The sequence below is a fragment of the Centrocercus urophasianus genome, unplaced genomic scaffold, assembly GCF_019232065.1.
Source record: "Centrocercus urophasianus isolate 14NV4802_14NV808 unplaced genomic scaffold, USGS_Curo_1.0 seq_53, whole genome shotgun sequence".
Classification (NCBI taxonomy): domain Eukaryota; kingdom Metazoa; phylum Chordata; class Aves; order Galliformes; family Phasianidae; genus Centrocercus; species Centrocercus urophasianus.
In genome coordinates, this window is record NW_024885122.1 from 219,241 (window position 1) to 247,214 (window position 27,974).

Genomic DNA, 27,974 nt, shown 5'->3' on the forward strand with positions numbered 1-27,974 from the left:
GCGTGGCAATAATGGTGAATTCTGTTCTTTCTTGATTGTGACCTACACAAGCGAGTAAAGTGTGTGTGAAATCATTCTGAGAGGAACTTGAAAATAAGGGAGAAATTAAAAATTACAGATTCCTGCCTCAGTTTGAGGGAACACAGACTCAGTGCTCTTAATCTCGGCTCTAAATTGGCTTTGGTGTTTACTCTGCACTTAGTGACTGGCACAGTTCACAGTGCAGTGTGAGCACAGCAGGCACAGGATCAAATGATGCAGGGGGAAAGCTTTAAACTAAGGTAGAACTTTAGGATAAATACCATCAATTTGTAAGCAGAAGCTTGTTTTTAATTAGTTAAAGAGAGCTTCGAAGCAGATCATACAAAAACCTGGGTGCAGTTGGATGTGTGGATAAGGTGTGTGATGAATCTCCATGCTGGAATACTGGAACAACTGCATAGAAATTGCTGAAGGCTCCGGAAAAGAGAAACAGAAAACAGGTACAGAAATGGGGATTCTGCCTGGAGAGGCAGGAATCAGATGAAGTTAGTAGCTTAGGGAGTGGTAATGTCTTCCTGCAGTTAAAATGGGAGCTTGTGACTGATCTGGTGCTTTTCCACGTGATCAGTATGATTCAGACGTGGAAAAGCTGGATCTGATTAAGGACAGTGGTGTTTGGGACTGAAAGGAAACAACAAGCTGCTCTCTTGGTCATTGTGCTCTGCGGCACAGATGGAGGAGCAGGGCTCTGAGCAGCCCCATGCTTGGCATGTTCCTCAGAAAACATCTGAACCTGCTGCCTTTGCAACTGCTTTGGTAGCATCCGCTTGGACTGGCTGCAGCTTTTGAATTTTGCAACATGCTTGCTAAACAACCAGCACCAGCAAACAAATGAGGTGTGGGGTGGTGATGGCTCCCATCCCTGGTCAGGAGGGCTTCAGGGTCTGCGATGAGCCGTGCAGAGCAGCAAGAGCTCAGAAAGTAAAACAAACGGTAGCAGTAGACCTTCATGTGCTGTCAAAGTTTATTCAACATTTCAGCTGTACTCATTTCTGCTGCGTTCGGACTTAGCGCGCTTCATTTTCTCGTTTCTTTCTCTCCTTTGGTGCAATTTAAAAATATATTCCTTTGTTCTGTTAAGACTCTCCGCCTGCCCAAAGAACCTCCCCCTGTGCCATCAGAGGGTGGACATCTCAGCTCCATCCCCTGAGAGCTGCACTGGCAGCTGGCTGTGTGCGCACCGTCCAGTTACAGCCGCTCTGCTGTGTAGCACCTGAACTGAGGGCTCTGAAAGCACGGGGTTTGCCCCCCTCCTGCCCCTCTGTGTCCTCTCTGGAGAAGACCAAGACCTGCAGCAGGAATCTCTCAGGCTTAGCAGAGCTCTACTGCCATTCATGCTCACTGCTGTCTGCCGTGCTGAGCTGGTGGGACCAGCACAGCACACGCCAAGCGTAGGCTGCCCCAGCCAGCGAGGGGCAGAAGCAAGCTAAAGAGCTGCTGCAGCCGCCGGTTCTTGTGCTAACGGCTTGGCCTCGTTTCTTGAGTGTGTGTCACTGATAGAATAATATTCTGCCTTCAGCTGCCAGTCTCTGGATGAGGCTGAATTCGACATCAGCATCGTGGACCCTTGTTCTGCGGAAGGCTCCAGACCAGCGGTTTTCTTCCCAGTAGTGATGCCAGTTCCCTTTGCTGTCAGCCCCAAAGCCAAACACGGAGACCTGTGGCATGCCAGCAGAGCCATCACTGCACAGGCAGTCGGCTGACCCAAGGTGAGTACCCACCATGTGCAGTCCTGCATCTGGGAAGCGGGGCAGGAGAAGCTCTATAGGCACAGAGCACCAGGGCCCAGGTGGGGATGAGGTGACACAGCCAGGCTGACCACATCTGGGTTCCCCCAGCAAGAAGGTGGCCAGCAGCTGAGGGCCATGACTGCCCACCCACACTATGCTGCATCTAGTGCAAGATAATGCACCAGAGAAAGGGGAGCTGGAGCCAGAGGAGGCAAAATGCCAGTGGGTGGTAGACACTGCAGCAAAGGAAATCCTGCATGGCCACAAGGAAAACCACCTCCCCATGTGTGGAGCAGTGGTGGCAAGCTCCAGGTGGTGCCCACGGGGCTGAGCAGTGTGTGGTGCTGCAGGCTGTGCTCACCTGCTGGCAGGCGTGCAAGGCGAAGAGCAGCGCTGTGAAGCCGGTGGAGGGGTACCTGCCATGGTGCTCCGTCCAGTTCTCATGGATGTACTTGAGGAAGGCTGGGCTCAGGATCAGCACCTGATTGGGATTAGAGGCATGATAAGCTGCAGTCAGGACAGCCAGCTCCTATCACCACTGTGGACCACTGTCCCCCAACTCTGCCTGCACCCCACTTGCCTTCCCACAGAATGAACCCAGTCTCACCAAGAAGAACTTTGCAGCAGCTCCCACATTGCCTTGCGGATGCTTTCAGGGCCACCCCACATCTGACAGCCACTCCAAGTTACTGGTGGCCCTCAGCCCCTGGCCCCCATTGCCCCACAGCCCCAGCACTGAGTTCTCAGGCAGGGAGTGCTTGCTGGATGCCTGCCCAGCCCTTACCTTGTTTCTGTCAGCTTTGATGAACTGCTTCACTCTTGTGTAGGTGCTGCAAAAGCCAGAGGACAGCTGTGAGTGCACCTTCAGGGGCAGATGGTTTGCTGCGACAACCAGCACCTGCTGCCACAGCACCCGCAGTTCCCTGGGCTGACCCTGTGGTGTCCCATGGCCTGGCCCCGCGAAGAGGCACAGCTGGGACAGCTTCCATCCCACTCGTGAGGGTATGGGGCTGCAGGATGCCCAAGCCCTGTGGGGGCAGACTCGCCAAATTGCAGTGCTGTGGGATGCCAGAGCCCTCTGAGCCCTTCGTCCCCCAGCCCATCCCCCCGGCTCTCCAACAAGAGCAGCTGTTCCCAGAGCACCAGGATGGCCGAGGTGACGCACTGTGTGAGCTCTCCTGTGGAGAAGGCGCTGGTCACCCACTTGAGATCCAGTGGCTTAAAGGGGACGAGGACAAGGTGGACACCAGGCCAGAGGTTCATCGCACTCTCTGGGTACATGAAGTGATGGGTCGTCCTCGCACCGACATCCACCTCAAAGCCCGCTGTCTTAGCTCTGTTCATCCTAGGGGACAGCGGGAAGGCACGTCCCAAAATGAAGGCACACACCACAGGGGCCCCTGGCCGCCAAGCAGGAACACCAGGTGACCCCGGCCAGAAGGGAAAAGAGAACGCGAGCCCTTGGTGACACCCACCTCAGCACCCAGTGGTGGGCATCGATCTGCGGGCCATGGCGGGACCCCTTCAGCCGCCCCGAGTTGCCCACCACGGCACACGTCCTGCAGCGTGACGGGTCCCACACGCTGCCATTGGGGGCCGGGAGGACAGCAAAGAGCTTCCGGATGATGGCCTGGAGCGGGGCGATGCTGGAGGGGCCCTGCAGGGTCTGGGGGAGCACAGGCAAGGACGGGCAGCGTCAGCCCCTGTGGCGCGAAGCCCCTCACCTGCCCGGGTGCGCTGGGGGAGGCTGGGGGGCAACGGGCGCGTAAAACCTGCTGCCGGCAGACATAAGGAGCCCGGGAGAGATCCAAGCCCCACTCACCAGCCACCAGTGAACCACGTCCGGGGAGAGCTCGTGGGCCGGGCCGCTCAGCAGAGGCCCCACGGCAGCATCGTAGCGCGCGCTGAACCAGGCGGAGGCGTTGAAGCTGGCGGTGCAGCTGACGGTGGGGAGGGAAGGAGAGAGGCCTAGGCCGGACACGGAGGCCCGGAACAACAGCCACAGACCGAGCGGCAGGCACAGGGCCAGCCCCAGCAGCGTGCGCTTCCGGCAGCGCATCCCTCATAGCACCTGCAGCAGGAGGGCGGTGGCACCGTGGGCAGAGCAGAACCCTGCACGGCCCGCTGCCCCCCCCCGCTGCGCACCGCCCCGCCGCAGACCTGAGACAGCCCGGCATGGGTTTCCCTTCCCAACAGCTCCGCGGCCCTACGGCTCGGCTCCCGGCACCGCCGCAGTAGCGCAGGGCAGGGCAGGGCCGGCAGCACGTGCTGCTCTGCGTGCCGCGCTCTGCCCGCTGCGAGCGCGGCGACTGCGACCCGGCCCATGGGCGAGCTGCGGCGCATCTTTGCTCCGGCCCCCGCTTCAGCCCGCGGTTCCCGTGCCTTCCACACCCCCTCCCCGCCGCTCCCGACCGCGCAGGCACTGCGCAGCCTCCGCTCCGTGGCTGCCAGGGGCACCGCGTCGCTGCCGGGAGGTGGAACCGCAGCGTGTCTGTGTGTGCGTGTGTGTCTGTGTATCTGTCTGTCTGTTGTCAGAACGCCGAGCTGAGCATGGCCTTCCTGTCTGCCAGCTGAAAGCACTCACATCCAGCCAAAGTCAGAGCAACAAGAGCTCTGTTATCGCCACAAGGTGCTCAGCACTCAGAGCCTGGTGCCCTGGGCAGGCTGACAGCAGGATGCTGGGACAACCCCTACTCGGGACTGGAGTTTACCCACTGCACTGGGAAAGCAGGACAGAGCCCCTCCCACCCTCACGGGGTTCCCCATGCTCCCCCCCTCTTACAGGCAGCTCTGGGATGAACGTGGGTCACTCTGTCTCCCCGGTTATACAGACATACCTGCACGTGTCCAGCAGCAGAACCACTGCTCCAGCTGTCAGTGGTGCGAGGTGTGGGACGTGGGTGAAGTGAAAGAGGCTGGGCCGGTCCTTGGGCGGCCACAGCAGTTGCAGCAGTTCTCCTGGGAAGAACGAAAATGTCACCAGTGTGAGCTCTGGGGAAGGAAGTGCGAGCGAAGTGCTGCCAGCGTGGCGGAAGCAAAGTCACTCCGGTTCAGAAAACAACGAGGCTGCTTTCCTTTGGGCTGGCTGCCAAACGCTGCGTCCCCAAGGCCTCCAGCACTGAGCCCACCGAGGCGGGTTGCGCCCCTCCCAGCAGCCGAGGCAGAGGCACAGAGCCCCCCAGTGCACCTCTGGGGCTTGCCCAGGCCCAAGGTTGCATTGCAGCCACAGCACCAGGTGCAGTGGTGGCCATAAATCTGTCCCTGCCCTCACTCAGCCTTAAGTGACATCTCCAAGTGTTCCCCAGCCCCAAAGATGGGAAAGGGGCTGGAGGAATGCTGGGACCCCCAGCTGTCATAAGGGCACTCAGTGGCTCTGAGCAGCGCCGGGAGGAGGTGACACTCCCACACACTGCAGAACTCAGTGACTGCTGCAGGAAAGGGAAGTTGGGGCAGAGAACAGAGCCTTGCAGCACCGTTTCAGAACATAAAGAACAAGTTAATACACAGAATTTCATCCCACTTATCTACACGGCGACAAAATAACAATAATTGAAGTACTGTCTTAGAATTCAAGGTTCCCCTTTCCAGCCACTTTTCTCCCATCGTCCTTTCTATCCACAGTCATGTTTCAGTTTTTTAATAGTCAAGGGATCCCCACCCAATGTCTCCCAATGTTTTAGGGATCCCAGAGATGAATGAGGGAGAATCTCAGAGGAGGGAATGGTCCCTATACTGGTCCCTATACTTCCAACAAAAAAGTCTTTCCACAAGGCTGCATACACTCTGTTCTTAGGCAGCCATGTGTACGACCAAATGCAGACACCAAATGCTGGCCATTCATCAACCAAAACAACCAAACCCAACAACCAAAGCCTCTTATTCCCCCTGACACCATCAAGTCAATACCTCGATCGAAGCGTTGTCCTCAGGGTCACCACGCAAGCAGAGATGAGCACCCAATGGAGTCCCCAGCCAAAAGGCCGGTGTTGTGCACTGTCTGACCAGTCCCCCGCTCCTCCCCTGCTGCAGCAGGTTAATCCTGGCGAGGTGAGGCCATGCCATTGGCTTTCCAGAGGACTGTTGTCCAAAAGGCAGACCCCTGAGGGCCACGCAGTGAGCCGATCTCACTCACACAGGTATGGATTTATGGCAAGGTTGCAGAAGTGCTGGGTGTTCTCCCACAAAACTAGCGCACTCCAAGATTTCGTGACACTTTTTAATGCATATTTTTATCACTTGACCACAACCCTCATACAGCGTCCAGCCTACAAGTGGTCAGTTAAAGACAGGGCTAATCTCCCTTCCTGCGGGCTAGCTTCCTTAACTATCTTTTCTTAAGGTGCTCTGATCTTTGAAGACAAGCTCAGTCCTTGCAGAGTGATTAAGAGTTCCTTAACAGCTTCAAGAATGGTCACCCTAACCGAGGCAAAAGCACATATTTGTTGTATCTAAGGATACGCATTGACGACTTGTACAAAGGTTAGGTCCTATCTGACTGATAACACCGGGGGTGGGAGAAGCTGCCTGGCACAACCTTGCCCTCTTGACCCTGTAAATCGTGCTGGTTCAACTTCCACTCTACAGTCTGGTGCATCCAGTGCTTGGTTTCCTTATGACACCTAGACAGGATTTTGGTTCAGGAAGAAGACTGAGACATATGCCAGGCCCTGGAGAAAAGCTGTGTAAGCTGAACCATGAGTGATCTCACCTGAAGATGTTGGACGCTGAAGGAAGAACGCCAAAAGGAAAAAGGAGAAATGGAGATGGAAACACAAAGCAGAACCGCCCTGCACAACCCAAAGCACTGAAGCCCTGGGATTTACTGGCAGTGGGCTCAGAGTTCCTCTCCATCACTCCTATAGCCAGGTGCTGCTGGAGCCATGCCCTAAGCTGCCACAGAGCAGGTTTTCTGGAGCACCAGCAGTGAAACCCAGTGCAGGCAGCAGGGATGGCATGAACACTCTGTTCTGCAGGCTTCACCAGACATTTGTCTTTCCAGGCTCACACTGTGCTCTGTCCTCAGCAGAAGCCTCCAACCCTGGGCTCTGCACAACAGCACGGCTCCACTCACAGCTCCACAGCCCTGCAAGGCAGCGGCGCATCTCCACAACACTCAGGACAGGCAGCACGCTCAGGGCAGGGCACTGAAGTTTGCCTCATTCTCTTCTTTTGTATGTTGAGCATCTGCTGGCAGCCAGCACACATCACCCAGGAACCCCAGCCCCAAGGCCTGCAGTATGTGGGGCTCTGGGGCCTCAGCACCACTGGCCCAGGGGAGGAGAGGTGATGCTGGGAGTGAGGATGCAGATGGGAGCTTGGGGGTTTCACATTCCACATGATGACATCTTCCCTCTCAGATCAAAGCAGCTCCTATTCATTGAGCACATGAACGAAGGAAGCAGGGAAGGCGCCTTGCCTGTGGGGCTGCCCTTCAATCCAGCCTTTCTGCAGGGAGAAAGAGAAGAAAAGGAGTGTTGAGCACAGCACAGGGAATGAGGAAGTGTACTTTTACAACCACTGCTGGTTGGCCTGATAGCCCTGCCTCTGGGCCAGGACATGCATCCCAGAACCCAAACTCCATGAACCACCTCCCATACAGGGACACCCTCAGAGGGGATGTTCCTGCACATCTCTAGCTGCCCGAAGGGCCATACAATGCAGCACTGCACCAGGCTGTTAAATAGAGCTGGTCTGGTGAAGACAAAATTTCTAGATGCTCTCCAGGCCACCTGAGTGAAATGTGAAGGACCAGGCTTGTTCACTGGAGGCTCTCTCTAGGAGCACTGCTCTTGTCCTAGGGAGGATGGAGCAGTTGCTTGAACATCACATCTGGGAGCAAGTCAGAGCAATGGCTGGCAGATTGAGCACAGTGCTGTGCAGAATGCCAGTGGGAGAAAAAGAGGAATGAGCAGAGAAACAGTATGCAAGAAGAGGGACTGAGTACCCACACATGGCACTGGGGCAGCTGTGCCCTGCATGGGCAATATCTGCACACCAGAAAGACAAGGAAGAGACAGAAAACATACAAACTGTGAAAGGTAATGTTACAGAAGAGGTTTCTACAAAGTTTTCGGAGCAGAAGCTCAAGAGGAGGTTTGACTGCTGCATATCACCCAGATCAACATCTGGGAGAAAGAGCTCTTCTCCAGTATAAAAACACATTTGATGGCTGGATGGAGAATCTGAACTTATTTGGATTAAAATTTAGGTGTCATTTTTAGATGGGGGTTATTTGGCAACAAACAAAGACATCTTTAAACCTGCTATTCCTGCAAACATGATTCACCTGCCATCAGAGCAGCAGGGCTCAGGGCCATATCCTGCCCCACAACCCAGGGCTTGCTTGTGCTACCCCCAGCCTGCAGCACACTGGGGAAACAGGGGCAGATTCAGAGGTTGTGAACCCCTTTAGAGCTCCTAATTTATTTACAGCATGTAAAAATGCTTATTTCTAAAACTAATTACAAAGAAGGTACGGTTTATAAGAAAAACAGTGGAAACAAATTTCAAGGATTTCCTGGGGGAACTCAATGAGCAGGTGATAAAGATCTGTATTTGCTGTCTGCAATTGTCTGAAGGAAACCATGGCACGCTGGCTTTTTTCTCTGCTGAGGCCGCAGATGCCATCACAGCTGCCCAAAGAAGTTCCAGTTTTGGAGATATCGACTGGCCAACTGGGCAAGACCTGCTGTACTGCTGCTGTGTGCAATAGGGGATAGAAATCTGTTAAGTTTCTCCTCACACTCTGTGGTTCATACCAGGACTGAGGATCTAAGGAAGACTTCCTTAGAAATGGCCAACATGAGCCATAGCTGAGTGTCAGGTTGGGGTGGGCAAGGAAGTTGCCATGGGGTGAGGGGAATGGCCAGGACACAAGCAGTGCGAGAGGAAAGCAGCAGAGCTGGTGGGAGGTGAGAGGTCCATGCAGGACTGGAGGATATTTCAGTAGCTTGGCCAGATGTAAGCAAGAGGTCGTGCCCCAGGGAAAATGAAAGGTGGAGAGATGGAAGCAGAGCAGACGACAGCGGCTGCAACAATCACGGGACAGGGGAAAGAGGTGGATGGAGAGAGGAGCTGTGCGCAGCCAGGTGCCATGGTTTGTGCCCAGGTTCACTCACCCACCAGTTGTCGTCCTCCTTTTCAAACACCACAATGATCTCGCCTGCGTGGAAAGTCAGCTCATCGTCCCGGTCAGCACTGCAGTCATAGAGAGCGCGGACCCTGCGGAACAGCAGTGTGTTCTGCAAGCAGGAGAGAGCACTGTCAGGCCTCCTCTATCCCTTGTGTCACCAGCTTTGTCAGACACAAATGTAACAGCTTTAGTGCCTTGATGCCACTAACAAAAGGGCTGGGGAGAAGGGAAGTCCCTGCAGTGCAGAGGGATGGGCCAGAGAGGACATTGCACCCTTGCTCCTGTCCAGAAGTGTACCCTGTCTGACCTGCCAACGGCCTGAATTCAGAAGTGAGGTTTTTCTCAAAAGACACTGGAGCATGACAGGGCTTTTGGCTAGCAGTAAATAACAGCGATCATCCCTGTGCATGGTGTGCACTGGGTGGGACCTGCCATTTCCATGCAGAGCATTCCCAGCATCTGGTAGGGAAATGTCAGTGCCAGGGAGGAGCAGCAGTGGGGCTGGGAGGAGGGGATGCTGGGTCCAACTGAGTTCAAAACTGAAGGTGGTAAATGCAGATAGGCCCAGGAGCTGAGCCCATGGCCACCTACCGAACTGCCCCTCCGAGGAAGAGGAGGAGGGACATCTGAGGCACTTCCACAACTTGGATCTGACTCGTGGGATGATTGGTGTGGGCCAGGTTGTCCTGCTTTTCTGGAGACAGATGCATAGAGGCAGTCCACGGCCATCGGGACACCTACAACAAAAGCAGGATGGTCACGACTTCCTTCCTTTAATCACAGGTAGGCAACAGCAAGCACCACTCTTGGGCAACACTGTGCAGCAAGTGCAGAGCTGGCAGTGGTAGGAGCTGGGATGTGCAGCTCCCAGGTGCCCCCAGTCTACTTTGGCTGCACAAAGCCATGGCCAATCTGATTCAGCAGGTGCTGAGCTGCAGACCTCCAGTAGGCCCTTCTTCCACGAGCACAGCCCATCCCCATAGCACAGCCTGGATCCTGACCCAGTTTGTTTGTTACCTGAAGCCAGACCAAGGATGGGTTTCTCCGGGCTGAGTGGTACCCAAGGAGCTGGATCTGAGGATGTGCGCTTGTGCTTGGTGCTCAGAGGCAGGGATGGGCTCCTCCTGGTTCTTGTGTCCTCAGCAAAGACAGATGAGCTGGTCAGAAGTGGACGTGTCCTTTCAGGAGCTAAACAGGGAACACAAACAGATCATAGGTCAGTAGCAAGCAGACCTCCCAGGAGCAAAACTCCAGGGAAAACTGGCACTGTGCATTGACAAGAATATTTATTTCTCTGCTTGCAGGTCTGACTTGAGAAACACGTAAGGTTGGAGCCCCAGCTGTGACAGAGGGAGAAGTGGTCAGGTAGGACTTAGAAAGTCTCCCAGAAAGCAGGACAGCTCGAGGAACTGAGGACCTCCATTTCTCAGAGGTGGGACACATCATGGAAAGGCTGGGCAAGGGCAGCAGGAGCAGTCTGACCAAGGAACAGAACTCTTCCTACTGGCAGCTTTCCCTTCCCATACCTGTCCCAGCAGCAGCACTCAGGAGCGTACGGTGCATTCTAACAGTGCATCCTAACAGTGCCAGCATAGGAGCACTAAGAGTAAGGGTACACCATGCAGGGCTCAGGACTAAGGAAAACAAGTCAGCCTTCTCCCCTTGAGGAGAAGAGCATAGAAGGGTACCCTACAGCAGCAGACAAGTCTCGTCAGTGCCCTATCCTCTGCTGATGGAGCTATGCTGCACAGCTCCAGCAGCTCACCCCATCAGCCCACGCAGGATCTCACCTGACTTCGCCCGATGGGGAGGGAAGGGAGGTGGGTAGGAGGGGGCTGGTGGCACATCCAGGCTGCGGAGGTGGGTGTGTGGCAAGGCATAGGTGTCTGGCCGCCTCCCCTGAAGCACTGCCCCTGCTGCTTCTGGTCTGGAGGCAGGAGGCTGGGAGCAGCTCTGTGGACAGGAAGACCCCCTCTTCATAAGACCCAGCTGGAAAGAATATTTGTAAGTTAGAGTATCCAATACGAGTGATCAGCCAGTACAGGAGCACCCACTCCAGTGTGGTGGGAGAAGGGCCAATGGTGGTATGCATGGACCTGAGCCCATGGAGGATCCTCACCTTCTCATCCAGCTCATCGTCACTCTCATACATGTCATCCTGGCCCAGCCACCACTCGTACTCCACATGGACATGCGGGCTGAACTGATTGTTCTGGGCCTGCAGCAGCTGAGGCACAGAGGAGCCCCCTCAGGACCCACCAGCCCTGCCCACTACACCAGCCCCATTTCTGACAGACCATTTGGTTATGGAGGAAACAAACTGTATGTAAGGCTGCCAGCTCAGCAGGCCAGGAGTTTTGCAAAGTTGTCCAAACACACAGTGGGACATGGCCAAAGTAAGGCTTGGACTCACCAAGGAGATGCTCTCACCCTGTGTGGCTTGGTGCAGTTTCAGGTTCCCCTGTCTGACCTGTCCCAAACTGCCCAGCCCTGAGGTACCCCATGACAGCTGAGACAGAGCAGACCCCATGGCACCCTCCTCTGTGTCCCACACCAGCAGTGATGATGCTGAAGGATTTGGATAACCCTGCACGAGGCATCTGTGCAGTGCCTTTTCCTGCCAGGATGTGTCCCAAAACCGACACTGTGTCCTACCAGTTCTGCACATTGGTGATGTCTTGTCCTCTTGGCAATGTCCAGAGCCGTCTCTCCTGCTTGGTTAGCTGTGGGGGGAAAGGCAGCCTTGAACCTTGCTCAGGGAAGTGAAGAGCAGTGCTGTATGTGGGGAGCCTGCAGGCTCACAGCAGAAATGCTACAGTCAAGGGGGAAAGAGAAGAGGATGTGCAGTGCAGGAAGAATAAATGCCAGAAAGATGGAGAGGGGTGCTGATGGCACTAAAGACAACAGATCCTACAGATCCCATCAGATCTACCTGCTGCTTCTAGGGACAAACACATGAAAAAGAAGGGACAGCCTAAACAGACTGAAACAAATGCTCAAGCCAAAATTGATAATGGCAGGAAGATAAAGAAGGGGGAAAGACTGATGAGACACATAGATAAGGAGAGATGGGTAAATCCTGCTGGCTTACAGAAATGGGACAGGGGAGAAGGACAGAAGAATACAGTCACTGCCAAAACCTAAATGCTACAGAACCCAAAGCTGACGGGCAGAGGAGGAATCCATAGCTGACACCCCTTGTCCTCTGAGTCACTGCAAGAAGCTTTGGGCAGACCTGGTACATATGTGCTAGTGCCTGGTGGATGGCAGACTGTCTGCACACCCCACACCTGTGAGTATGGGTATGGCAGAAGACAAACCATGACACTCATTTTATTTTGGATTCATTTTAGGCCCCTGTCTATGGAGCTGCAGCACAGGGCTGAGAAGGGATGCGCAGCTATGGGGATCCTGGGGCTGAGGAGGGGCAAGAAGTCTGCACCCTTAGGGCTCACAAAGCATCCCCAGACCAGTGACAGGGCCTGCACTGAGACCTTGAGTTGCTTCAGGTAGCCAGAAGAGTCGAAGAGTCAGTAAAGATGGGTCAAGTGCTGCTGAGCCTGACGTGGCTGAGGGAGTGGGAAATTTGGCAGCCAACTCCTATGTGGCTACAAGGACACGTACCCAGTCCCTACCATCCCACCAGGGTCCCTCTGCCCTTAGGGGAAACATACTTAAGGAGTGCCCAAGAAGGAATGGCTCAGCACAGCCATCCCACTGGATGGTGAGAACATGTGTGACCTTCCATGTCACTCAGGAATCCAGCTTTAAAGTTCACTTCTGTGTTGTGAAGAGGACGCTCCCAGCCATGATGAATGACCAGACCTATGACCTGGGCTCCAAAGCACCAGCATGCACTGCCTCCGAACCAGCATTTTGTCAGGCCTGTTGTCCATGCTCCAGCATTGCACCACTGGTTTTGAAAATAAGAGCTAAGTGCCTGTCACTCTATGGGCAGGCTTCCCCAGCACCATCATTAACCTGCTTCTCCTGAACCTCCCCAGCTGCAGGCAAGCCCTGCTGATCACTCCAGCAAAGTCAGAGTGAAGAGGAAGGGAAGAGGAAGGGAAAGGAGAAAATTCCAGGATCCCCTGGCCACTCACTGGTGATGATGCTGGCTTTGGCCTTCAGCAGCAGTTTGAGGCACTCAGGTTTGTTGTGAAAGCAGCAGTAGTGAAGCGGCGTGTTCCCCACTATGGTCTGCTTTTCCAGGCTCCCGCTGCAGCAGAAGGTGGATATTGTCAGCAGACTGAGCAGAACTGCTGGCCCAGCCAAATGCTGCTCCACATGTCATTCAAACCACCTCAACTGGAGGTGGCCACCACCAGCATCACACCTCAACCCAGTGATGAGGGCAGCCAAGGTCTCTCTGCTCTAGAGATGGTCACCCTAAGTCCACCCCGAGGCGCGTTTGCTGGGATGCCTGCTCTGGTATTTCTTATCTTGGGAGCATTTTGGAGAAGCCCATCACTCTTTCACTCTTCACTCACACTGACTTGGTTGTGACAAGTTGACCAGATATTTTGAGCTTACCTGTTCTGGACAAGAAAATCAACAATATGCAAAGAGGTTCGATCAGACAACAGCACTGCCAGGTGGAGGATGGTCTCCCCGGGTTCCTGTAACAGAACAGAAACAGCAACAGGATGGGACCATGACACCAACAGGGAGGAGCTCTGTCCTTTGGGAACTGTTCTTTATGCATCCCTAAGAGGTGAACAGGAGCTGGTGTGATCTGTCCCTCTTCAGAGCCACGACCACCAAGGCTGGAGAGAGCTCAGGAAACATGTAGAGGCACGGAGCCATGTTTCTCAAGGAAAACTTTTCTAATTGTACTTTCCTCGCCTTCTGCTTTGTCCTTTACACAGCCTCTTCCTTTTTCTCAGGGGCTTAGCCACTCATCTTCTTAACACCTGCCCTTTACCTGACACCTTCCCCATGTATTTGTGATGGCTTCATGAAGAATCATTCACCCCCATTTCACATTTAGAAACAGTAACCAAAAGTGATTTTTTTTCCCCCAGTCCAGCAGCAGAACTTCATGGAGTTCACCATTTCAGGGTGTGCAACTGCTGCTTCACACAGATCTGCCCCTCTCCTGCCTATTTTTCCCAAGACATCCCATACTGAGGGTGCTTCTTTCTCATTGCCAGGACAGTCCCTTGCCTTCCACCAGGTGCCATACCTGCAGGTGTGCCTGCACAGGCTTGCTCAAATCCATGTTCTCAGCGTAAGCTTGGAGCAAAGTAAATATGTCCTTGCCCTTTACAGCTTCTGGGAGGCTTGGGCACTCAGCAGCAGGGTTCCTCTTGGCATATTTCTTCTCAACATACTTGGAAATGATGAATTCTTTCCGCAAGGCCCTGGCAGAGATGAACCAAGCAAGAGTTAGGGGCCACAGAGCAACCCCATAAGCATCCAGGGACACCCCTCCTCTCCAGCTGCCCCAGCTGCTTTCCTCTTTTCTCCTGCAGACCTGCCAGGCAGTGCAGCACCTTTCCCATCCTTGTTCCCAGCAGGGCTCCCACTGCCTTCCTCTGCTGCCCCAAGGTCTTGCTGGGAGGAACGGGGAAGCATCAATGCATCTCCCTGTGTCCTGGATACTTCCATACTCTCCATCACCTCTTCTCCAGGCAGAGAAGGGTTCTATATTGGATTCAGCTCCCCAGTGAGATGTTGAAGAAACACCATATAGTGACTGGGTGGGAGAACCCAAGGATCATCATCAGCAGCTTTTGGGAGAGGGCTGGCCAAGAAAGTCCTCCAGCTGCAGAGTGTGAGGTGAGTAGAAGCAGTGACCAGATAGAGGATCTGGTGGGCAGCAGGAGCCCCAGGACTAACCAAATTCTCACAGCAAAGGTGATTTCAGAAGAGCTGAATTAATACTATTTCATGCGGTTTCAGTTTTCTCAGTGGTGAAAGGCCCAGGGGTGGACCTGGCAACCTTGATCTGCTCCTGCAATTGCATTTTCCAGCTCTCCCTGCTCTCTGGTGCTCTCTGGTGCCAGGCTCTGACCTGTCTGCTTGCTTACTGCAGGGTAGATCCACACTGCCTAAAAAGTGCACCAACTGGGACTTGCAAACCTGTAAAGTACCCTGGCTTGAGCCTCTGCAGACTCTGATGGTCCCCTTGGCCATGACTGCCCTGGCTACAGGACTCCCCCAAGAGCTCTGCCCAATTCATATTTGCAGCACTAAGTACTGGAGAAGCCCCCAGCTATTGCTGGTACCAGCCACGACCTGAGTTCCCCCCTATGCTCTTCTAGAAGCTGGGCCACTCCAGGATGAGGAACAGAGCTCGTGTCTCCTGAGAAGTCCTACAGCTGCCAGCTCTGCTCTCTCCCAGATGACAGAATCATGGTCTCACTGCTTTCTAGTTCCTACTACTTCTGCAGCCATGGTGCAAAGGGCCCAGGAGGAATAATGTGTCTTTCCCTCCTTCCTCACCAGGTCCCTTCATGCCAGATATCCTAACCACCCAGAGACAGGAGAACAGACAATTCTTGTTACCTCTGCACTACCTTAGCAAAAAAGTCATCTGCTATCTCAGAAGAGGATTATATGGCCTCCATCCATAGCAAATGCAACAATAGATATGTCTCCACAACAGTAATTAAAAACACAGGTTGGAAGTCTGCAGAGCTGTCTTCTCTTCACTTACGTCATAAGAAACTTGGCCATGCATGTCATGATGCCCACCTCTCGTTTTCTCACCATCTCTCCTTCCTTGCTTGATCCTACACTGAGCTCACCAGCTCTGAGCCCCAGCTATGGTGATCTGTACTGCACCCACAGGTTGCTCTGCCCTGCCCCCTCCATCCTCCCACCCTTTCCTTCCTGCTGATATGCACAAGTACAGCTGTCCTGCTTGGCAGCTCCAGCTTTTCAGTTTTTCTTTTTACTTTCCCCTTTCCAGCCCTTTTTCCTTGATCCTGACCCTTGTCCTGCTGGCTCTTCCTCACACCTTCGGTCTCTTTTAAATCTGTCCTGTTGAGCTTGATGAAACTGATTCCAAAGAGGAGTTGCAGCCTGGGAAGGAGGCCAGGCAGTGCCACGTGCCTGGCTGCTGTGAGGAGCAAGCAGGACCACAGAGTGTGCCCACAAAAACCGACTCCATCAGAGTAACTCACATGTCACTGTGTGCCACGGGCTTCAGGGAAAAGCTGGAAAGACTCGCTTCCATGACGCCATTGAAACCAGCGTTGCCAATGTTCCTCGCCAGCTGCAAAACAGCCAAGCTAGAGGTGATACGGGACATGCAACTGTACTGCATGCGTGGCAGCAGGAGAGAAAGCTCAGGGCTGAGGTGCAGGCCAGGTATGGAGAGATGTCAAGGAGCCAGGGGCTCTGCACTGACTGCTACTGCTGAGATGTCCCAACTCCAGCAGTACAGCCATACAGCTGAGCCCCGGGTTTGGAGCTGGGTGAGCAATGCCCCTGTGCATGCTCCCATTCCCTGTCTGGACACCAGCAGCTCCCATCATGGACTGACCAAACCTTTCTCATTCATGAACATGCTAAAACAGTGTCAAGGAAAGCCACCAGCCTCCTGTCCACCTCATGCTCTGCTCAATCCTGATTTGGGCTTGGTCCTGCCCTGCAGCTCTTCTGCACCAGGGCAGGACATCTGACAAAGCTGGAAGAGATGAGCAACCCAGGAAAAGCAAAGGGACATCCTCATCTCCTTGAAGATGGCAGCTCCTGCCACAGTAACCATGAAACTCCAGGAATTACAGCTTGGTTCTGGAGGGAAAGATCTCACTGCACTAATTGAAAGGCCACAGCATAAAAGAAGGAGGCATGTGGACAGAGCACAGTAGCAGCATCCTACCAGCAATTCGGAGGTTGCCAGCTTGTCCAAAGACAGTGACTGGATGCGGGAGATGTGCACACCCATCTCTCTGTGAATCCCAGAGCACTCAATGCAGATCAGGATGCCGTGGTTAATGGAGAGCCAGGTGGGATCTGCAGAGATAACACTGCTGGGGTCACGTCCATCTCCCTCTTGTCCTCTCCACCACGCAGAGCACAAGCGGCACAGCAGGACACACAGCAGAGAGCTGCTGGAGTGGGGAGGGGAGGCAAGCAGCTGGTTCTCACCTGGGGCCAAGCAGTCACAGCACTCCCTGTTTCCAGGCATGTTTCTGACCTCCTCAACTATGGCCCGGGTCAGCTCCTCCCTGCTGCTCTCCCCTCCACCCTGCACCTTGCTGAAGGCCACGTTCAGTGCCTCCTCCTTGCTGTTGCTGAGGACGGACACCCATCTGCAAGGGCAGAAAGTGGCTTAGGAGAGAGCCCAGAGGCGTGGGGCTGGCTTTGCATGGGCCCCCTTCCCCCTCAGCACAAGGCCCCTGCACAGGATGCCAGCAGGAAAACGGGCACCAGAAGCCTCCATGACTTGCTCAACCCCTAAAGCAATCATAACACAGCAGGGATGGAAAGGGGATCAAACAAGGGCAGCAATGAGCTGCATAATTAGCTGACGAGCTAGCTCCTCATCAGAAGCTAGAGGAATGCTTTTTTATTCCCACCAAGCTGCCCTTTGCTAACAGTACTTACACAAAACAGTCCTGCTCGTCCTCTGCCAGGAAGCGGTACGTGCGGTTGTCTGAAACAGACACGGCCATGCCCCCCTGTGCATCATCTGCTGGGCTCAGCAGGGTGGCAGCCCCCTCATTCCACCCAGCCCCTCCTCACTCTTCCCTGACAAAGCTCCTGGGTGAGGCAGAGGAATCCTGTTTTTGGCTAAGCTGATACATGGGAACTATGTGCCCACACTTCAGTGGTGCCCATCTTGTGCCCTGAGTGTGCACCACTGTTTTGGAGCAGAGCTACCCCACAGCATTGCTTCCCAGTCCAATACAAAGCCACAGAGCTTTGCCTCCTCCATGCCCATGCTCACTTTCTAAACCCAAAACACCAAAGCCGTTCTGTGCACTTTCCAGAGGAGCAGCAGGGGAGTGGCAGCACTCACGTGAAACCAGATCAAAACATTTCTTGTCATCCACGTTTGGCTTCACCTGGCAGGTCAGTAGGTTCAACTTGGCCGGAGGGCGGTTGGACTATGAGAACAAGGAAGTCTCAGTCCTCATGGCATCAAAGCATTGGAACAGCCAAGGTAAGGCTGGACAAGGCTCTGAGCACCCTGATGGAGCTGCAGGTGTCCCTGTTCATTGCAGGGGAATTGGACCAGATGACCTTTTAAGGTCCCCTCCAACTCAAATGATTCTATGAAAGGGTGATGGCCCAGCAGTGACAATCACCACCAGCACTTCACCCTTAGCTCTGCTTTTGGGAGCAATGCAAGCAATAGCTACATGGACCTCTTTTTTCCCAACAGCCATCCCATGCTGGTATCCCCTGGTCCCCAGGCTTGCTGCCCTCCGTGCACACAGGTGTGGGGGGCTCCCATGTCAGTCTCTTACATTGCAAAGACTTCAGGCTCAGTGGAGCAGCCCAGCAGTGCAAGCACCAGGCATGAGGGCTCTGCTGAATCCCAGAATTGCCAGCGTGGTGGGCAACAGGGGGACAACAGGGGTGGGCAGCAGATCCCAGGGAGAGATAGCAGGGGATGGAAGAAGCAGTTCCTACCATGCTGTGAGAGATGGTCAGGTAGCCATTGCTGACAGTGCACTTCCTCTTCTGCCAGACTTTTCTCAACCTGGAAGTGAGCAGAGGGTGATACAAGAGGACACATAGCTGCCATGCAAAGGAGCAGATCATCCATGCAGCAATGCCAGTGAGTACAAGAGCTATGCAAGGCGACACGCTGGCTCTGCTGCCAGAGTCTGTTACTCATGGTCTGATGGGACCCCATTGTATGGCATAAGGATGGGCTTGTATAGACAGGCAGCACACATCAGCTGCAGAGGCAATGTAGGCACAGAGCATTGCTTGGGGCTCAGGTCCTGTTGGGAAAGCACACAGACCTTTGAGACCTTGGAGTCCCCAGCAAACAACCAAAACTGTCATATTCAAACTGCTCCAAACACCTCGAAGACCATACAGAAGTGAGGGAAAGAAGGAAGGGAAACTGAACTTCAGCCTGTGATGAAGGAGACTCCAGAGCTCCAGTTTATGATTTTCTGTCCGGTTTCCTGTTTTTCTAGGACCGTTGATGGTCCTTTCCAGGCACACACACCTCCCAGTGCAGGACCCCTGCAATTCCCAGCAAACAGGCTCCTCTGGTGGAAGGTCCCCTGTCCAGTGACAGCAGTGCACTTTCCAGGAGCTCACAGTCTGGCTGCCAGACATGGGCACAGGCGAGGTCCAAAGCAGCATAAGGGGAGCCCCAGCTCCCTGCTGGCTTTTTCCTCTGGCCCACCATGCCATCTCCAATGCTCATCTCCACCCCTCATTTCTACTCCTTTCCCTAAATCTCCCGCAGGAAGCTGAGCCCAACACTGATCTGTGGAAAGGCAAAGCAGGGTCAAGGCTGGAGGAAAGGAAGTGAAACAGAGCAGAAAACACTGCCCAGCCTATATAGAAGTCCTTGTCCCACCCATGAGGAGCACTTGCAGAGGTCCAGAGGGCACTGGGCATCTCCATGGGATAGGAGTACCCTCAGCCAGGCAGTTCTGCATGGGAGGCTATGGGCAGCTGCCACAGTGCCACACACACCTCAACCTGTTCCTCTGCCCTTGCCACCAACCCAGGAGAGGAGGTCAGGCTGGGTGAGCCTGCCCTGGCCCTGAGTGACCAAAGCACAGCTGACAAGGACACGCTGAATCCCAACTCACCCATCGCTTTTCTTAAAGAGAGTCCCTGTCTTCTCTGTGCCGTACTGCTTGTTCCCCTGCAGCTGATGCATGTTGTACCGGGCCTGCTTGCTCCCCACGTCCTGCAAGCAGAGGGATGGCAGCAGGTGGCAGTAACAGCAACTGGGACAGAGGTTGCTCCATGCAGGATGGGGCCAACAGCACGCTGGGAAGAAGAATCTGCTCTTACCTCTCTCTGCTCCAGCTGCAACGCTGCCTTCAGCTGATCCCGAAGGGCACACAGCTGCTTCTTCTCCTCATCCTGCCTGACTTTCAGCTGCAGGGCACAGAGAGCACACCGTGGGGAGGAGGAGATTGCTGCATGCCTGCCCCACGGAAGCTGAGGCCCCCCACACCCCGCAGCCCTCACCACCTCCATGGGCCCGTGGGACGTGGAGCCCTGAGTGGGAGGTGGCAGAGCAGCATGCCATTTAGCCACCATGCTATTTACTGGAGGAAAAAAACCAGCTGTCTGCAGTTCTCTGTGGTGTAAAAACAGCCAGCAGCTTGAAGGTCACTGCAGTTGTTTTTTTCCTCCAGTTTGGTATTGTCAGTAATTTAAAGGTCTCCAAGCCAACAAAAAGTTGATTTCCACTGGGGGTCTTGGTGCAGGAGTGTGGACCTGAAGGAGCGTGGGGAGGGAAGGAGTTTGCATGAGGGGTCAGGAAGATGCTGTGCACTGTTACCCCACGCCAGGGCAACACACACTCTCTTTTTGCTGTTATTACCACCACCCTGGACAGGCTGTGCCAATACATCACCATTCTGTTCAGAGAATACATTTTTCCTAGCATCCAACCTGGTTCACATTCCATGCCTCTGCAAAAGACTACAAGGAATATGGCGAAGGACAGAGGCCGAGCAACCTGGATCTGAGGTCTGAAAATGCTGGGAAAGCAACACAGATCTTCTACAGAGAACGGGGGACTTGGCACCACCAGAGGTCAGCCTGGTTCTGAAGTCCCACAGCAGCTTTGCTGTTTTGAAAAACATCTTTCTGTCTCCAGGCAATGTATAACCACAAGAGCCCATAGTAAAAAAAGTGGAAGGTCACAGCTCCTGAGAACAGCTCTGCAGAGAGGCAAAGCCCCTGAGGAAGAGTGTGAAGAGCTTCAGTTGGCAGCAGTGGGCAGGGAAAGCCAGGAGCAGAAACCTGAAAGCCTGAGGAGCAGCTGGGACAGTGAGAATTGAACGTGTTAATGCCTCTGGTATCCACTGCCATGCTCCTTCCCATTCTGTGCCCTAGGGTATTACACCGTAACCTTCCCCTCAAGGATCATTGCGCATCACAGGCTCAGGAAACCACGATCAACTGATGCAGAAGTCTGCAGATCTGCTTTTGCAGAGGGAGAGACAGCCCTGGGGCAGACATCCCTGCTCTGCACCCTGCTCCCCTCAGCACACCCTGCTTCACGTGAGTACTCACGCTCTGCAGCTCCGGGATGAGCTCCTCTGTGAACTTCTTAAGTTTTGCTGTTGTGTTCAAACATTCCTGGAAAAAACTGAGAGGAGAGGCTGATGTCAGAACACATCCTGAAGTCCTGCTCATTGTGCTGAGCCACACTGGGCTCTTCTAAGCTGCTGGCTCATCAACACCTTCAGCAGACAGCATTTCTGTTTCATAGTCACCAAAGAATTTCTTAGGATATAGACTGTAAGAAAAAGTGGAGACTTTAAGAAAAGTTCAGGGCTCATAAGTCTGTTTTCTTCATAACTTCAGTGGCCATTCCTTGCTATCTTCTTTATGCTGTCTAATGAGAATGTTAAACTGAAGAGATAATCAGAGAATGATTAAGGTTGAAAAAGCCCTTTAAGATCATCTAGTCCAGCCATCAATGCATCCCCCCGTGCTCACTAACCATGTCCCTAAATGCCACATCTCCATCTTGAAGACCTCCAGGGATGGTGACACCAACACCTCCCTGGGCAGCCTGTGCCAATGCATCACCACTATTTCAGAGAATAAATTTTCCCCAACCTGAACCTCTCCTGGCACAACTTAAGGTCATTATCCCTTGTCCTGTCACTGTTACCTAGGAGCAGAGGCTGACCCCCACCCCACCCAACCTCCTTTCAGGTAGCTGTAGAGAGCAATAAGGTCTCCCCTGAGCCTCTTCTTCTCCACACTAAATAATCCCAACTCCCTCAGCCGTTCCTCACAGGACTTGTGCTCCAGAACCTTTACCAGATAATACACTCCACTGAGATCCTCGGCTCCATTACCTCCAGGAGAAGATTTTTGTCATATTAGACTACAGGCCAAGTAAGCTGCAAGATCTCTAGGTCCTGCAAACTAAACCACTCCCAGACTGCCTCTAAAACCAGCACTTGTGGAGTGAAGGGCAGTGAAGGCAGGTTGCCAGTCATCTTACTTGAACTGTGTGTTGCAGTGCTTGATGTGGTTTTGCAGCAGGTCGATCCCTTTCTTGGTTTTGATCTCATTCACTTTGATTAGATACTGAAGGGAAAAGGACACAGGAACTGAAGGTGCAGCTTTGGGAAAAATGTCACTTACGCACTTTTTTTCATGTTGTCCTCCCTCCCATTAACAGTGAAGAGCAGTGTGTTGTGGTTCTTCATGTTGGTCGTGCCATAATGGTAGCAGCTCGTGCGGCTTTTGTAGGGTGAGAAGTTGGTGGCAGGCAGAGCCCATGAACGCCAGCGCTTTGGTCTGGCAAATGGAATGCTGGACTCATAATGGGTGCAACTGTATCTCTACTGCCAGGTTAGCAGAGTACATTCTTCATCTAAACTCTTTGAGCTCCTATCCCAAATTGGGTCTACTGCAATGCAGGCAGCTCTCCGGCCAGGCAGACCTCAAAGGGCTGGGACAGGAAGGAGCTGGGCAGATGTGCGGGGCCCATGCCATGTCCTGGCTGATGCCGCCTGCCCTGTCCCTGTCCTTACCTCACACATGTTTAACTGGAAGCTCCTGCGCTCCTTCTCCATCTCCTCGGCGATCTCCCCCCCGCTCACCTCACCCCTCACCATGCCGTGCTGCTTCGCCAGCTCGCGCTTCTCCTTCTCTATCTTTGTGCTCGAGGAGAGAGGACAGACAGCTGAAAGGCTCCGACCGACTGACGTCTGCTGGAGGCAGCCAGAAAAGAGCCCCCAGACCCAGGTTTCAGGGTGAGGGAGCCAGACAACTTACAGTTTGCTCTCATAGTCTTTGTAGGCCTTCTCAAGGGGCTTCTTGAACTCCTAGGAAGAGCCAAAGGCACAGTGACTGATGATTATGACCAAGACCGACCCTTCCTCAGCCTCATCATACCACTTTCCCACAGGGTCACCCTTGAGTCATACTGTCACAGAGTCACCAAGGTTGGAAAAGACCAGCAAGTTCTTCCAGTCCAACCAGCAAGGCCATCACAGCTCCAGAACATGGCTGTCCCTGGGTACTCATGTAATAGAGAACTGTTTTTACTTCTACAAAGGCCATTATTCTTTTCCCATCTGACTTTGGGTGACTTTATCTTCTCCCCATAATCTTACCATATACACCTGCATTTGACCATCAAAATCATTTGCACAAACACCAATGCTCTGCTCCATTCTCACTGCTTACTGCTCTACAGACCTCTGTCTCATAGAAAGACAGGGTAAATCTGGTTGGAGGGGGCTCCTGGAGGTATCCATCCCAACCTGCTGCTCCAGGCAGGGGCAGCACTGAACCAGGACCAAGTTTGTCCAGGCAGATGTCAAAAACTCCCATGGTTAGAAATCCCATGGCCTCTCTGGGTCCCAGTGCTTCTGTGTCCCTTGCAGTAAAATTGCTTTATTGCGTCAAGGCAGAACCTTGTCAGAACAGATCTTGCATTTATCTTCATCCTCATGAAGATGTCAAACAGATTCAGGTCAGGCTGTGATCCCTGTTGGACCCCATTAAAAATGCATTCTGCTTAATCACAGCTCGTTGCTAGCAGCTGTTTTTTCCCTCTCTTTCTAACTGATTTTCTGGGTCCCCAATCTTCTTGACATTGCCCTTAATGCAAAATGCAGATGTATTTTCTTCACATTTTGAATTCTTTCGCCACCTTACTATATGCTAAGAAGTTCCAGAATTTTTTCTCTTTCCATATTCATGCTCCTATTGAACACCAGCAGCCAATTTAGGGCTGCCTAAATCAGGAAAAATACTATCTCAGACAAGTGTAAAACTCTAAAAGAAGAACTGCTTTAAAAGAAGCACTTCTCTGCTCTGTGCTCAGCACCAGCCCCACAGCCCCATCAGCTTTGCTCACCCCTTTGATCTCTTTCATGTCTCCCTTTATCAAGGACTCCAGGGAAAAATTAATGTTGTGGTCCAAACTCTGCAACTGGAAAGGAAAGAGAGAGATCAAGTAGCTGGCATCACCCACAGTGGTCAGGATAGCATGAGAGCTCCTGGAAATTGAGTGGAGCCCCCAGCTCTGTGACTTGAAATATTCCACTCCTGGCTCTGCATGAGGGAGAGAAGCTTTTGCTGGTGCTGAGCAAGGAATGGGGAAATGCAGGGCAGGAAAAGTGTCTGGGGATCAAGAACTGTTTGCAACAGAGCTCTTTCTTCCTGCTAATACCTACACCCAAGCCACCAAAAGGTGTTATCAGTGTGTTCAGTGTGTGTTATCACTGTGCTTCAGCAGCTGCTCGTAAACCAACAGAAGGAACCTCTTAGAAAACAGGCAGCTGGGAGCCTCCAACCTTGGAGATGAGCAAGCTAGAAAAAGCCACAGCCAGCCTGAGCCAGTGGTAGGGTTGTGGCTACAAGCAGGGCACTGGACTGGAGACTGTGCCCTTGCAGCCAGATCTTCTGTGAGCCCCAAGGCTCTCCCAGATCCTTCCTAACCCTTTGTTGTTTCAGCACGAGAGAAGGGCCAGATTTAGGCAAATGTACCCACAGCAGTTTTGTGTCCCCTGAAAAGTCTTGTAGATGTTTCTGTAGAGCTTGAGAGGTATCCCAACTCATAATGAGCGTCTGGAAAGTGGTGCAGGAATGGCTCCTTGGCCCTGCTATCACTACAACCTCGCTCAGACACAAGGACAGGACTCCTGGGATCACCCATTTCCCTGCTGGCGCAATGTGCATGGGATGGGGGCATCCATCTTCCTCATGCTGCAGACGCCAAGTCTGATGTGGCCGTTGTCTTCAGCCTCAAGCTGTCTGTCATCACTGCTTCTGCCACTGCTCCTGCCTTGGTCCAGGAAAGGGCTGAGCTTGGACCTCCAGCTATGCACCAAAGCCCGTTCCTGGGGACCGCCCACCCCACTGTGACCCAGGGGCCTGCAGGGGATGCACAGGGGATGGGGCTGCCTACCAGGCTCCTGACGGCAATCAGCAGCTCCTGGGAGAAGGCTGCAAAGGTGCTGAAGGCGTTAGCCAGCTGCTGCTCTCCCTCCAGCTGGTAGTTGGCTGAGAACAACTCCTGGGCGGCAATGTGGGCTGCGAGGTGGCTGATGAGGTCTGAGGAACACGGGTGGTCTCCAGAGAGTGCAGGGGGACAGCCAGGATAAAATCACTGCCAGGAGCCCAGCTCTGCTCTAGCACTGGAGCCTGCTGCACACCCCCCACCCTGCTATAAAAACTCCTAGGACACAGATTCCCTGCTGCAATCAACCCAATCTGTAGCAAGGACTCCCCTTGACCTTCCATTGCTGCCTCTCCCTCCCCAGGCCCCATCCCGTCCTGACCTTGTCCACAGCCATGCTCTGCCTTGGCAGCTTTTCTCATCTTCTGCAGCACAGCTCGGTCTGCATCCAAGGCCTAGAAATGCAGAGGTTATCACTGACAGCACCCTTAGGCACATTTCTGTAACCTGCAGAGCTCAGCCCAAGCCTCAACATCCCCAAGCCAGACTGTTCTGCCATCAGGCAGGTGATGGTCTAAATGGCAGCAGTCTGTGAGAATCTTAAATAACAGCAAGCTTTCCTGATGGCCTTCTGGAAGAAGTGACCAAGCTCTAGGAGAGAATTGGAAAGTATTTCAGAAGAAGGGCTGTTCAGCAACAGGAGGGCCTTGTCCTTGTTGTGAACCTCATCAGCCAAGGCATGCAGCTGAAACACTGCAGCAGAAGAGGGTGTTTGTCTGGTTCTGTGGGGATCAGCACAGCCAGGACTGTGGCATCTGAGGCTCTTCACCATAAACACTGAATTATCCAGAGTGCATTAAACTGGAAGCTTTGGAGGAGCAGCTCCAGCATGAGATGGGGATGTGACATCCCCACGGCCATCGCCAAAGCTGCCTCCACCCCTGGGTTCCCACCATTCTGTGTGCCCAGCTCCAAGAGGCAGCACTGCCTCCAAAGACCTGTGCACTGTCTGACACACACGTGGATATGTTGCCAACCACGAGGCAGAGATTACAGACCTGGTGCTTGGCGCAGGAAACCCCAGCTCCCTTCCCTGCCTGCACTGTCATTTGTGTTCATTCATTCTCCTTGAAGGCAGAGCTCTGGTTGTGTTCTGGGCTCAGCTGTGTGACTTCATTGCGTGCCGACCGTGCTCATGTGCTGCTTTATGCTGTGCTGGGGCTGATCCCAGCAGCATGCATCCAAAAGCAAGTTGCACACCAGGGCTTTGCTGTACACCTTTCCCCACATCCCTGGTAACAGCTGCTCACTGAAGCATTTCAGGAACCACAAAAGGGGGCAATTCTGCTTTTCCAAAGTGAGACCAGGGCCCCAAACCCTGTGGCTGCAACCCCTTCAGCTCTGTCCTTATGCTCACATCCTTCTCACGAGGGAGGCCCAGTTTGAGAGTGACCACCCATTCACAGTCATGACTTTCACACTTGCAGGACAGCCTCGTGTGAGACTGTGGGATTGAGTGGGCTCCAGAAAGAGCCTCACTGGGTCTGATGAGGACAGAGACAGAGCATTCAATTCACCTTTTGGCCATGCACACTGGCAGTTCACATGACACACCAAATTCCCCTTTTTTCAGCTTGGGGACAGGGCCCCATGAGGGATGGATGGAGCAGTGCTGGTCCCAGGGCTGATCCTGAGGAGTGCTGGCAGCAATGGACGCCCTTCAGCATTATTTTTTGGCTTTCCACTCATTGGAAAGTCCCATTGCCACTCCAGGGCTGCAGTGCCAAAGAGGAGATAAAGTCCCACTGCAGCCCAGCTCATGCCTGCTCTTGCCCTGTCACTGCAGAGCCTGCTTGCTGTCACTCTGCAGTGAGAGCCATGCTCTGCCATTTCTGTTCACTCTGTCACGAGTCCCAAGCCAAAGGTTCTGCAGAAAGGAACAATTTTTGCAGCGTACATTTTTTCTAACCACAGCTTCCTGATGTAAGCAGCTCTGTTCTAAAGGAGTGGAGTTTTGAGTTTTGTTTTGGGTAGGTATAATGGAGTAATAGTCACAAATTAAGCAACACAAGGAAATTGCCCCATGCCCCGGGCTCCTGAGCACATTCTGTCCTGCAGAATGCTGATAGAAAAGCCTCAGAGACCACTGCAGACAGTGGGAGCAGAGGGGCTGCCCCGTCTTTGGGCAGAGATGGCAGACCCCAGGTGCTGGGGGGCTTTGTGGCAGCGCAGTGCTCACAGCCCACAGACAGACCCCAGCAAAGTCAAGGGCACCATCCCCGTGTCTGCTGGAACTGCAAAGTCATGAGAGCCACTCCTGCCCTTGCCCATGGGTTTCCCAGAGCTGCTTCTCCTCCACGTGGCACCTGCTGCTGCGTGCCAGGGTCAGGAAGCAAAGGCATCTGGCACCAGGGGGCTTTGAATTGGGAGCTGACTCAGTAGTTGGCTCCGATCCCTTCTCTGTGGATTTTTTGAACTGCCCATGTGTTTGGCTGCCAAAGTTCCTAGTTGGCGTATCACACAATTCAACTTTGGGCAAGCGAGGTAACCCTCCCACCACTCCAAGCACTGCTCTTACCTCCGTTCGCTGTTAGGGCGACGTTTCACGGGCCAAAGCACTCCATCCTCCTTCACCATGAGCCAGGCATGAGATGCAGCCCTCCCACAGCCCGCACTTTGTGTCTGCCCCCACCCGCCGATACCCATCACCCACTCAGCACACCCAAACCTTCGCTTTGGGCGCTCTGCACCACACACCAGCACCACACAATAAGAGCCACCACAGTGACACCCGTATGAGTGCAGATCCCACAGGACTGCCAGGGAGATGGCTGCCCCTGGGGTGCCAATCCCACCCCCGTGCCCCGCTCACCTCCTCCATGCTGCCGGCAGTGGCCTTACAGTGGGCCATGTGGCTGGTGAAGGTGGAGGTGGTGGGTGAGCTGAGGTCCTCCTGCACCTGCTGCACGAAGTCACACACCGAGATGGGTGCTGCCATGGTGCTGCAGAGAGACTGAGCCAGAAAGGG

The 27,974-nt window shown here is 53.7% G+C and overlaps 2 protein-coding genes across 5 annotated transcripts; both read right to left on the reverse strand.

The window, feature by feature from the left end:
• Positions 1–988: 988 nt before the first annotated feature.
• LOC122169381 (CMP-N-acetylneuraminate-beta-galactosamide-alpha-2,3-sialyltransferase 2-like) lies at positions 989–7,105 on the reverse strand. Of its 3 annotated transcripts, none has more exons than XM_042835492.1 (8): positions 5,679–7,105; positions 4,610–4,730; positions 3,595–3,843; positions 3,248–3,438; positions 2,938–3,117; positions 2,557–2,602; positions 2,189–2,253; positions 989–1,700 (listed from the first exon to the last, which is right to left on the reverse strand). In XM_042835492.1, exons 3-8 carry the CDS (start codon positions 3,829–3,831, stop codon positions 1,469–1,471), a joined length of 951 nt encoding a protein of 316 aa, XP_042691426.1. In that variant the 5' UTR covers positions 3,832–3,843; positions 4,610–4,730; positions 5,679–7,105; the 3' UTR covers positions 989–1,468. The 3 variants fall into 3 exon arrangements, with proteins under 3 accessions (XP_042691426.1, XP_042691428.1, XP_042691427.1); XM_042835494.1 differs by having other exon boundaries at positions 2,134–2,253; positions 5,679–7,095; XM_042835493.1 differs by lacking the exons at positions 4,610–4,730; positions 5,679–7,105 and adding an exon at positions 3,933–3,991.
• Positions 5,970–27,959, reverse strand: LOC122169380 (arf-GAP with SH3 domain, ANK repeat and PH domain-containing protein 2-like). 2 transcript variants are annotated; one of them, XM_042835490.1, is made up of 26 exons: positions 27,819–27,959; positions 25,329–25,401; positions 24,956–25,101; positions 23,903–23,977; positions 22,813–22,862; positions 22,569–22,698; positions 22,034–22,119; positions 21,088–21,163; positions 19,852–19,938; positions 19,644–19,744; positions 18,496–18,565; positions 17,879–17,966; positions 17,464–17,512; positions 17,005–17,168; positions 16,736–16,869; positions 16,035–16,126; positions 14,090–14,267; positions 13,438–13,523; positions 13,008–13,123; positions 11,560–11,627; positions 11,024–11,131; positions 10,695–10,893; positions 9,922–10,092; positions 9,496–9,641; positions 8,891–9,013; positions 5,970–7,217 (listed from the first exon to the last, which is right to left on the reverse strand). In XM_042835490.1, exons 1-26 carry the CDS (start codon positions 27,942–27,944, stop codon positions 7,143–7,145), a joined length of 2,817 nt encoding a protein of 938 aa, XP_042691424.1. In that variant the 5' UTR covers positions 27,945–27,959; the 3' UTR covers positions 5,970–7,142. The 2 variants fall into 2 exon arrangements, with proteins under 2 accessions (XP_042691424.1, XP_042691425.1); XM_042835491.1 differs by lacking the exons at positions 25,329–25,401; positions 27,819–27,959 and adding an exon at positions 24,535–24,832 and having other exon boundaries at positions 24,956–25,034.
• Positions 27,960–27,974: the final 15 nt, after the last annotated feature.